The 12213-nt window shown below is 48.5% G+C and overlaps 1 protein-coding gene across 1 annotated transcript; it reads right to left on the bottom strand.

The window, feature by feature from the left end:
* Window positions 1-5504: 5504 nt before the first annotated feature.
* Shisa2 (shisa family member 2) lies at window positions 5505-11821 on the bottom strand. The gene is made up of 2 exons (XM_042284955.2): window positions 11057-11821; window positions 5505-7489 (listed from the first exon to the last, which is right to left on the bottom strand). Exons 1-2 carry the CDS (start codon window positions 11388-11390, stop codon window positions 6936-6938), a joined length of 888 nt encoding a protein of 295 aa, XP_042140889.1. The 5' UTR covers window positions 11391-11821; the 3' UTR covers window positions 5505-6935.
* Between the last annotated feature and the right edge of the window lie 392 nt (window positions 11822-12213).

Below are 12213 nucleotides of genomic sequence, written 5' to 3'. Positions count from 1 at the left end.
CGCTGGACTGACCAGACCGCCACCATCTCCTGTAGAACCCCGGGTCTTAATGGCCTTCCCCCAACAGTTTCTGTAACATTGTTATAGAGTTGTTCACAGGGTTGAATAAGGCTCGTATTCTTCCCATCTACATCTTAAAAAATATGTTTTGATTTGAACTATTCTAAATTATTTGCAGAAAAATATGTTTTTGATTCCCCCCCCCCAACTTTCCAAAAGTGTTTCTTTATGCACTGCTTTCTGTGGTTAAAAGCCTTTCTGCCACTGGGCGAACACCTTTAATCCCAGCACTTGGGAGGCAGAGGAGGCAGATCTCTGTGAGTTCGAGGCCAGCCTGGGCTACAGAGTGAGTTCCAGGACACCTAGAGCTGTTACACAGAGAAACCCTGTCTCAAAAAACAAAAAACAAAACAAAAGTCTTTCTGCTTGGACCAGAATGTGGCTCAGTGGTAGAACACTTACTTTGCATCGAGGAGGCTCTGGGTTCCATCTCCAGCACCAAAGCCACACACACACACACACACACACACACACACACACACACACACACACACACACACTCATCTTCATCTGCTGTTCAAATTGTAACTGTTGCTTCCCCAAAGGCCCTAAATGTCAGAAGTGGCCAGCTGCTAAACTCTAAACAAGCATCCTGAGATATGACAATCCAGGCCCTGGAATCCCATCTGTGGGAGCTAAATACCATGTTCTCCTAGAGGCAGTTTAAACTGTTCCTGAACACATAAAATGGAAAATATCTCAGATGTCCATTAACAGTAATATAGATAATTAGGCAGGAGTTCTACAATGGAATACCACACCACAATTAAAAGACACAAACCATTGCTCTATCCAATAGTAGTCATAATGTGGAAGGAAAAACAGACAAAAGATTCCGTGCTGCTGGGCAGTGGTGGTGCATACCTTTAATCCCAGCCCTCAGGAGGCAAAGGCAGGTGTATCTCTGTGAGTTCGAGGCCAGCCTGGTCTACAGAGTGAGTCCTAGGACAGCCAGGGTACACAGAAACCCTGTCTCGAAAAACAAAACAAAACAAAAGATTTCACACTGTGTAATTTCATATATATGAGGCTCAATTTCAGGCACAGCTCATGTCCTGAGGAAGAGAACTCATTTACCTAGGTGATGGTTTGTTGAGGTTAAAATTTTGTGCTTGTTGTGTGTGAATGTAATTAACTCGATAGGAAAGTTAAATGAAGTGATTCACTGTCAATCAAAATTTAAATTAATGATAAAATTAAATGTTTCAAAGTGTAAAGTAATTGGGGAGAGGACATGTGGTATGGTGTGTGTGTGTGCGTGTGTGTGTGTGTGTGTGTGTGTGTGTGTGTGTGTGTGTGTGTGTGTGTGCTGGAACACAACTGCATTTCAGTCAAAGGTTCCAGCATTCAGCCCCAGCCTGGCTCTTACTGTATGATTTCCTGAATCTAGATCCATTCAAGAGAAGGCTTCAGATGACCAGCCATGCTAGAGAGAGACCCAGGGATGAGAGAACCCCTGTGGGTTATAAAACCATAGTGTAAAGAAACAAGACTGGCTCACCAGGCGTATCACAGAGAAAGTACTGACCAAGGGACAGAGAGCTGAAAAACAAGACATTTAGGTTAACCCAGACAAAATGTAACATTATTGATTGGCTAGTGGGAAAAAAAAAAAGAACCTTGCCCTGTTACTTCTAGGGTTCTTTCTCTGGTGTATTTGTTTACATAAATATATGTATTTTTCCATATTGAACAGATAAAAACATATCTAAATAGGAGCTGGGCTGTGTGTGTATGGGTGCAGCTGGTATTCTTTTGTCCCCCAGAGGTGAGAATTACAATCCTTGGGTTCAGAGAGACTAGGCTCTCATCAGAGGCACTGGGCATGCAGTAGAAATGATTCTAAATCAGTTTTGCCTGATCTTGAGAGGGTCCAAGTAAGCTAAGCACTGCAGAGTCCGGCGTGAGCCACCCGAGTATAAGCAGTCCACTGTGCTTGGAATCTCTTGGAGTGAGTCTGCACGCATGCATATGCACATAGCAATTTCATATTGTAGTTACAGATGACAGACAGTGGCTTATGGTTGTTCAGTCTCTTGAATCAAAACTATGCCATTAAGGTATGATTTTTCTAAATGGCCTGCACTTCGAGACGTATGTGTTATGTTTAAAGTCAGTCTTAAAATGCTACAGCACTTTCATGAAGAAGGTTTTTTTTAGAGCATTAGTTTTTAATTTCTTGCTCTGGACATTTATGATTTGAGTCTAGGTCCCTTAGCTCTGGGTGTAAATGTTGAAGACATTTGGAAGATGCAGCTGTAGGAAATAAAATTACTTTCATAGCCAATGTTACAGCTGGAACTGGTATAATCCCTGTAATGTAATCCCTGCACATGGGAAGCTGAGGAAGTAAGAGGACTGCCAGAAGTTTGAGGTCCAGGCCAGCCTGAGCTACATGGAAGACCTCGTCTCAAACACTCAAATCATTCTTTCACAGTATGGAGGTTTTACACCCAACGTCTTTAACATGAGTAACTTGAGGGTTTTCCTAGGGATTTTTCTTCCGGTTCCCACTGATCACTGGTCCTACACAGAAGAGCAGACCAGAAAGAAGGCAGCAAATTGGGGCCCCCAAACAGTCAGGGAGTCATTGCCACAGTTGTCGGGAAGAGAATCCATAGTTTCCAATTCTTAATCCCTGGAAGGCGCTCAACTCAAAGGAATATCCGTGCGTCTTAACTAACGAAGAAAAGTTTTGAGAAAGCAAAGACGTGCTGACTGATGTGTGTAGAGGCTGCAGGGGGAGAGGGGAGGGGACAGTGTCGCTGGCATAGCACTGGGCACTCAGGAAGGTTCCCGCCCATGCTGTCATCAGTCCGCTGGACACGTGGCTTCTGGACTTTTCCCACCCTCCTTGTGCTCCTGGCCTGCCCTTTTAAGCATGGGAAAGCAGCTCTGCGAAAGTCCAGTACCAAGCTCTCCCGCTGTGGCCTTGTCCAGTCCTCTCTGCCCCCCAGTTCTTTCTCTAGCATGCCCCGGAGACTCCCTCTGGGTGCCTAATATGTTTAAGTATCTAAAACTGCCCAAGCCCACCGCACACATTGAGCCTTCTGCTCAAGACCTTTACCCACACCACTCCGGGCAGCTTTGTTCTATTACTCAAAAAGCAAGTGGAATAAGCCTAAGCAGGAAGTGACCAGATTTTTTTTTTTTTAACTTCCAGAAAGCTTGAGGAGCCATTAATACAGACGCATTATTGATTCAGTAGTAATTCAGTGAAGTCCTGTAAGGTAGCCCATGCTTGGAGACTTGCTTTTTGCCCAAATGACCAACAGGGCAGTCTGATTTCTCTGCCCATGGTCACTTTCCTTCCAGATTCCAGCAGGATCTGATTCTAACGCCACACACAGAGGTCTGCCCCGGGTATCGTAGTAAAGCACACATACTCCAGGAATGCCATTCTGACTGACCAGGCTAAGTTAACAGGAGTCACAGTTCCAAAGTCCATTAACTTTATTCCTTGGCATCTGGGAGGCTCAAGCAACTGAAAACGAGCGTGTGTGCCGTTTATCAGTTGGCTGAACCACTTCAAGGAATCTCCTTGCATGTGCGTGCTGGGGGCTTGGCACCGTAAGAAAGGTCACTGCGCTGGTTCAAGGTGGGGTTGCCTGAGGAGAGACAGCATCAAGCTCCAAAGCCCTCCTGGCCTCAGCTCTGAGCACCATTCAGTCTCCCTCCCACAGTCCAGCTTGATCGCCATTTGTTCCGAGGGAATCACAGATCCTAGTTTATAACAAAACAAGGACCATATGGGTCACTGAACCCAGGAAATAGAAACTCTACAATCTTAAAAGCATGAGAAGTTACCTGTGGGAACTTGTCCAGAAACAGAAGGGTAAAAAGCAGGCACATGCTGCAGAATAAACCTGTGAATCACATTCATCATGGAGGGCTGACTACCCTGGATGCTGATGTCATTAATTTTTGATGCTGGGGATGAAACTTGGGGCCTCCCACACAGTGGGCAAGTGAAGTATTAAGCTACATCCCAGCCTGATAGTGACACGTTTTAACTGTCCCTTGCAGTAGAAATGGAAGATGTGGAGTTTCTACTTACCTTCTGAGACATTTCACTGTTTACTCCAATGGGAGCCTCAAACTGTCCTGCCGTAGACCCTAAGTGCTGGGATCACAGTGACAAGCCACCATGCCCAGTTCACACTTGTTTATAGCCATCTCACTCTGAACCGGGTTGATTTTGAACTCACTGCAGTCCCCTGACACTGCCTCCCAAGTGCTGAGATTCCAAGCCTGAGCCACCATGCTAGGCCCACACTTTTCAATAGAAGAGCTGGTTAGCTTCTTCTTCCTCGCAAAGATCTGCTTTTTCTCTCCTAAAATCTAGAGGAAAGCTCCTGGCTTATACACAGTAGAAAATGGGTGACTATTTTTCCATCATCAAATGATCCCCCTTTTAGACAGACTGTAAAATGTTTCAAACCGAACGCAAATTACATCATAGAGGTTCAGAATTTTTATATTCCCAAGAGAGCAAGAAAGGCGTACTGGAACTAGGTATTTGTACTTCCACCCTGCTAGCTAGCTCTCTCTCCAGCTCCTCCCAAAATTCAAAAGCTCAGCAATTGCTTCTGGTGACGTCATCTTTGGAAAGGCTAGGTGGCTTCTTTGGGCAAAAACTCTCGTTTCATTGACTAAAACTTACTTTTTCCCCACCCAGAAAAGGGAAGAGACTCAGACATCTCATATGAGCAAGCACTTACCATCCTGTTTCATGTAGAGGTTACCCTGCATCAAGCTAAGTCCTGGCGTCGGCCACCTACACAGCTCACTGGGCAAAACCGGCTTAGGCCTGGCTTTGTAGCGAGAGCATCTAGACTGGGTTTTACTCTTTGAGATGGCTGCAGTGAAGGGGGTGGGATGAAACCATTTGCTGACACTGGAATTCCATGGAACTCAGATCTCAGTATTCATAAACCAGGTCTGGGGCTGGTGAGATGCTCAGTGGGTAAAGGTGCTTGCTGTCCTGGCTGACAATGACCTGTGTCTGGTCCTTGGGATCCACATGATGGAAGCAGAGAACTGGCTTCCATAATTGTCTTCCAGCTTTCTACAGGTGTGCCACTGTACACATGTACCCCCTCCCTTGCACACACATACACACTAAATAGATGTGATACTAACTAAGTGTGTACATAAGGCCTTATTGCTTCTCCTGGCTCAAGCACTTGGGAAGCGCCAGCCGCGGCTGTTTCTGAGATGTTGTTACAGAGGACCAGTCCCTAAACTTTGCATTAACATGATGACAGGAGATCCCAGAGAAGAACAATGTTTTGTGTGTCAAGATTTGCCACAAATACATCTGACCTTCCTAGATACCAGCTACTGCTTAAGTAAAACTCATGGTTCCAGAAGCAGTAGTTAGGATTCTGAGTACCTGTTCTATGAACAATGACTAATTATAAAGAAAACACTCCCACAGGAACTCACACCATAAAATATTTATTAAAAATTTAAAATGATTTTCTCCTGCTTTGGTTATTAAAAATCTTTGATTCCTATCTCTGTTGATACCAGTTGCCAACAATAATGTAACATTGTTACTAACATCATGAGATGATGGACAGATGACCAGAAGACTAGATGAAAGATGCTATGGGTAGAATATATAAAAGACCAAACGTCACAGTTATTTAACAAAATTTGGCTTTGCTAGCAGTTGAAAATTTACTTTTACATATTTAAACTTTTTTCATAAGTAATCAACGTACAAATTCACTTGAATTTGATAACTTAAAATGTCGACAGTGGTTGCAGAGTTTGCTGAAGACTGGGAGAAGAGCCCCAAGAGTCATGTCTCCTTGGAGAACTTTTCTCTGGATTCCAGAGCTCCTGCTGCTGCTGCTGCTGGAAAAATAGACCATTCTGATAACAAGAGTATAAAAAAGCCTTCTGATTCGCAAAGTGGTTCATGTCTGAGGTCCTCATGATGGCTGTGTACCTTTCTTTGCATTTTTTACTGATCTTCATCCACACATCGAATTCCCTGCTCTTGGTATTATTTGGACAAGGAAATCCAAACCGAGCAGACCAAAAGGAAGCCCCAGGCCACATCAAGTGGCAAAGTTAGAAGTAACTTGGAGCAAAGCAGGTAATAGCTCATGATTTCAATAAAAAAAAAAAAAAAGCATCAAATTACTTCTCAGGTGCCACTGTAGAGCCAGGAAATAAAAAGGCTCCGTTGAAAAGGGGCGAATGGTCTCATATGCCCCTCCACTCCTAGAATTCCCAACGAATGTCTTCTTTAGATAGGTACATTTTCTTTTCATCTCTTTAACATAGAAAATCACTTCATAATAAGATCTCGACACACGGTTATCAAAAAAAAAAAAAGCACAAAATAGCCTCCCCTCCCCCCAAAGCATAAAAATAGACAAACTATATCTTTTACAATGAAATTAAGACATGCCTCTGGAGGACTGAGGCCGTTGACTGGTGTCCGGCTTCTTTTCATAATAATTATATGATTTACATCTCCTTTCAGTCTTGAACACTGATTTAAAAAACAGCCCAGGCAAAGGGGAGGTAACAGGTGTTCTCCTGTGCAGCTGAGACAAACAGAAATAATGACATCATGCAACCTCTGACTCTGGCAGCCACACCTCAAGGGCACTTAGGGGCTCAAGCATTTGTCACATACTTGAGGACACAGGTGGCGACTCCAGGGCCTGTGTTTCTCCATTCTGAATCAGGAAACACGCACAGAAACGCTGTTCTGGAGACATCCCCTTACAGGTTAGAGGCAAATGAAGTCATCCAGGAGAACATCGATGAAAACCACCAACTTGAGCAGACTTCCGGCACAAGAGTCTGGCCCTTGTTTTGCTCATAAAGGAGTCTACTTGGTGACCTGCAAGCTATACAGTCACGGCAGGGTACATCTTCTGTTCACTGTTATTGTGGGCAAAGGAGGGCTGGACTTGTCTGTAGCCGGGCTGCAGGCCATCCATGAATGGGGGCACTGGCGTCATGGGCACAGAGTCATGTTGGACCGCATACCCCACATACGGAGTGTGCAGGTACTGCCCTTGATGGGGCACGATCTGGGTGGCCTGCTGACAGTTAAGTACAGAGAAATTTGTGGGCATGTTGACGTACACGTTGTTCATGGTTCCCTCGGGCAAGCAGCAGTTGGTCTGTGACCTTGTTGGGGGAGCCCGGGCCCCCGAGTTGGCACTGGAGCTGGAGCTGGCAGCTGTGCTGGACTGCCGGGACGATGACCCCCGGGAAGTGCTGGCACTGGGGATCATGGGGATGGTCTCCATCAGGCGGTTGCCCGCTGGGGCTCTGCTCTGCTGTGGATCCTGCTTGGGCCGCAGACATCTGCAACAGCACGCGGCTACGAGGGACCCCAGGATGATGAAGGCCACAAACACAGAGCCGACGATGAGAAACGGCACGTATATGGGGACTGGAGGAAGAGCAGAAACACGGCATTATGGTTCACATATGAATACCCTAAAACCCGGTGAGCAGCAGAGGCCAGGGGCAGGTGTGCGCCAACAGTGAGTGCACTCAGACACGAAGCACCAGGGCTGGGTCAACTTGGTCACAGGTCACCAGTGCACAAGATGCAGCTTCCATGGCCAAACACGCGGCCGAGGCCCTGCAGGCATGGCGAGGCCCGCGTAACCTAAACTTCGTAATTCCACTTAGATTCCCCTAACACAGCACTGGATGCCCTATCCAAGTTGGCAAAGGGCAGGCTTGATCTAGATGAGCCCACAGTAGGAAAGCAGCCCACATGTAAGTCTTCCCTAGCAGGAAGCCACAGGGTCTAATTGGAAATGAGTTTATACTTCCCCAAATCTTCCTTTTTCTTCTAGGAGGTTTTATACATTCCCTTGACTTCTTTTTGCCCTTACTTTTTAACAAGTTTCTTTCCTTATAGTCAGAACAATAAAAAGCAATTAACTTAGGTCAGATTATGAACCATTCTCATTTCCAAATAGGAAATAAGACATAGGCGGTCATGGAAGGGGAAAAATAAACAAACAAACTCTGGGGCAGTGAGGAGATGGCTCAGCATATGAAGGCTCTGGCCACCAAGCCTGAAGGGGACACACACACACACACACACACACACACGCACACGCACACGCACACGCACACGCACGCACATGCACACAATGGCTAAAAGTAAAAATAATAATAGGCAGCCTCTCCACTGAGGGTACATGTCTCATGAGGAAATGCAATCTATTAAGTTATTTGACAGACTCATTTTCAATATATATATATATATTTTTTTTTTTTGGTTTTTTTTTGAGACAGGGTTTCTTTGTGTAGCTTTGCGCCTTTCCTGGAGCTCACTTGGTAGCCCAGGCTGGCCTCGAACTCACAGAGATCCGCCTGGCTCTGCCTCCCGAGTGCTGGGATTAAAGGCATGCGCCACCACGCCCGGCCATTTTCAATATTTTTAAAGTGCATGAATCTTAAGAACCCAGCTTAATCAAAGAGGAGAATAGAAAAATAGTTACCAAAGGCTGAGGAAGTGGGGGAAGAGGGAAGGATGGGAAAAGCCAGTGGGTATTGAGTTATTCTGAAAAATGAAACCGTAAAATAACAATAAAAATCTGTTAGTAAAGTAGAAGACTAATGAACTTCATTTTAAAAATTATAAAAAAACCAAACAAACAGAAAAACCTTCCGGGAACCTGGCACAGTGGCTCACAGCTTTAACCTCAGCACTTGGGAAATGGAAACAAGAAAACTGTTTTGAGTTCAAGGCCAGCCTAGGCTACACAGTGAGTTCCAGGCCAGCCTGCACTATTAAGTAAGCCTTTATCTTAATATATATATATATATTTTTTTTAATTATATATTATATTTTAAAATAAATACAAATTTAAAACATTTTTGGAGTCACAGCAATGGCGGCTCCTCAGGGCCAGCAAGTCTTGTTAGCAAGCGGTCCTTCAGCCTGGTGAGGACACGGGCAGGCAGGAGGAGCCTACAGAGAGCCTCTGAGCCACTTCTGCGGAATTCTACCTACATCCAAGATACCTGCATTTTCCGGTGTGTTCCTGACTCAGTTCCCTTTGTTGGCAGGGGTGGGGAACGGGTGCGAGGTGCTGGGAATTGAACCTGGGGCCTCACACATGCTAAGGAAGCATTCTACCACTGAGCCCAGCCCAGCCCTCCCTAACTATTCCATTCCACCAGGGATTCATGAGTCCCACCAGCCTTGGCAAGGTACCGTTACCAGCACTTCTGATGGGGCAGCATGGAGCCCATCCCTACCTCAGAGGTCAGATCTGCAAACACCCTTTGCAGACTGCTTTCTGGGAGTCATGCTGTTCACATACCGCACCGAACCACAGAGAAATAACGACTAACAACCAAACGTATTTCAGAGGTTCGGGACACGTGAGCAGTGGGCATTGCCGAGAAGAACCACTTTTCCACTCAGGGTCGCTTCAGCAGCCCGGAAGGCTTGTGCCGTCTGTAGCCCAGGTGACTCCCACAGCCGGGCTGCTCTCCTTACACCAGCACTGCGGACCAAGTCCAGGACTGGAGCCGTGAAAGCCAGGCTTTCTCCTACACACGCTATAAATATTTCATTCCCTACATGAAGATACCAGCCCCCACATGTTATTAGAGGTAAACAAAAAAACAACACAGATAAGTTTTACCTCCAATATGATAGTAAAAACTAGCTGAAACCAGTCGCAACCCACATCATGAGTTTTGGGGAGAAATACCTGTTCTCTTTCCAGGATTTTTCATTGGAAGTGTAAATAACTATACAGAGGTAAAAAATACAGGGCTCCCAGGACAGGGACAACTTACAGGGACAACTTACAGGGCAAGTTGTCCTTCACTGTGGAAGGGCTTGGAAAGGAGCAGGAGATTTAAAGGGAAGGTTTTGGAGCAGAGTGAAGGGTGCCCAGGAATGAAGGGTGCCCGTGCCCAACACCGGCAGTATGAGCAGGCTGCTGCCTCCAGCTTTGGCCAATGCCATCCCGACGTTTTAGAAAATATTAACAAGCCCAACTTAACAGACACCTTATTGTAGCCATTTGGCTCATTTCTCCAGGCTTTATTCCCAGACCACACACTCTGCAAAGCTGAGCTGGAGTGGAGTTAGGATTACCAAACTCAGTACTCCCTTCAGACTCAAACCAGGGCAGCAAGAGGAGCAGCAAATTTACAAAAATGCTCGACTGCAAAGAGTATATCTCTGAAAAGAGCTGAGGGGCGGGAGACTGCACAGTCAACCAGAAACAACCTGTGCCAAGGCTCACGCAACGCCACTCCTACGTGTTGATAGCACACACACACACACACACACACACACACACACACACACACACACACACACACTCAATTAGGCAGCCTCTCCACCGAGGGTACAGGTCTCACGAGGAAATGCAATCTACCAGATTATTTGACAGGCTTATTTTCAAAATCTGGCTTTGACTCTTAAATAATCAAAGCCTCGGTGTGAGCAAAGATGGGCACTGCTCCAATGTCACATCTATCAAGTCTGCCTAAGGAGACCAATCCAGATTCCCAGAGGCCGAGGTGGTCACTGAAAACTGCACTGCCTCATCTAGAAGAGCCTGGATTCCCTAGGATGTGAAAAGTGCGTCTGTCGCCCACGGGAAGCTGCCCCCCCCCGCCCCCCGCTCCCCAGTACCGAGAGCTGCCTTCCTTCTGTGGATCCTTGGGGGACGTCAGGCCTTCTCCAGAGGGGGCGCGCCCTTGCCATGTCTTTGGGTATTCCCAAGAAATTAAGCCCCATGGAAACTGGTAACACAGGGAAGGGAAGGGAGAGACCCTGAACAGAAGTATCGAGTTTTGTCTCGAGTTTTGTGCCCCAATTCACACAAAGTTAATGAGTAGAAAAAATAAAATAATAATCTTGGACTCTCCTGCTCCCAGGCTCTTTCCTAAAATCTCCAAGCATCCGGGTTCCTGTTGCCCAGGCAAAGCAACCGCCCTCCCCTTTTGCACCTGGGCGCGGACGCCCTACCTGCCGAGCTGTCTGGGCCTTCTCTGTCTGTCCGGCCTGGCTCCCCGACACCTTGCTGGCGGTCGTTGTCGCAGCCTCCTTGGTCCAGGCGCGCCTCGGCGCTGGAGCAGCAGTAGCGCAGCGCACAGCTGCCGCAGCAGATGGTGGCGTCGCCGCCGTCGAAGCGCTCGGGGCACTGGAAGCCGATGCGCCAGACGCCCTGCGCGTCCAGCCAGCCGTGGCAGTACTCGCCGCTGGCCCACGCCCCCGCCGCCAGCAGCGCGGCCAGCAGCAGCTGCAGCAGCGACGCGCGGTGCCCAGAAGAAGTGGTAGGGGAGCCGCGTCCGCCCCACATGGCACTGCCCTGGGTGGAGGTGATGTCTCTAGAGGACGTAGATCTCCCCCAAGAAGTTATGGCTCGGCGACGCCAGGGACCTTCCGGTCGGGCCACTCCCCTCTGTCGCGACGCCCAGGCTGCAGAGCCAGGGTCTAAGTCATCCCTCCTTGCTAGAGAGCGGGTCCCCGCTACACTCGGCCTTTACAGCGGCATCACGGAAGGAACGTTCCCAGAGGCTTGGCGTGCGATCCGACCTTCCCTGTGCATCCCCGAGGGGACGCTCCGCTGCCCACCAGGAGCCAGGCCGCCGCTGGAGCGGATCAGCGTCGGAGTCCAGCGCGAGTGGGGTGCGTCTCCCCCTCTATTCACCTCCGGAGCGAGAAGCAGCAAAAGAAGCGGGCAGTGGGCGCAGAGCTCCCGGCGGCAAGTGCAGCAGCCCGCCGCGCTCTAGCTCCGCGGCTCGGGGCTCGATCCTCCTCATGGCTCCGGCCACCGCTCGGGACGCTGCGAGTGTCCGCACCTCCCCAGCAGTCCCGGAGCCCGCCCGGCTGGCGGCGGCCGCGGCTGCTGCTGGGCGCGGGGCCAGCGGGCTGCCCGCCCCGGCTCCCGCTGCAGCTCGCGTCCCGTCTCCTTCTCCCTGTCGCGGGTGCGTCCCGGACAGTGCGCTCCGGTGGGAGCCGCCCACGGAAGTTTCAGTCCCTCGGGCTACGGGAGCGGAGGAGCGCGCGGCCGCCCCACGTTAGCCTTGCACGGCTGCAAGCCAGCTCCGACTGCCGGGCTGCGCGGTGCGTTCCCCTCTTAAGAGGGGCTGGCGACTCCCCTGCGCGCATGCGTGCTGCGA

This window comes from Peromyscus maniculatus, chromosome 9 (assembly GCF_049852395.1).
Source record: "Peromyscus maniculatus bairdii isolate BWxNUB_F1_BW_parent chromosome 9, HU_Pman_BW_mat_3.1, whole genome shotgun sequence".
Lineage (NCBI taxonomy): Eukaryota > Metazoa > Chordata > Mammalia > Rodentia > Cricetidae > Peromyscus > Peromyscus maniculatus.
This window is presented reverse-complemented; position numbering and strand designations above follow the sequence as displayed.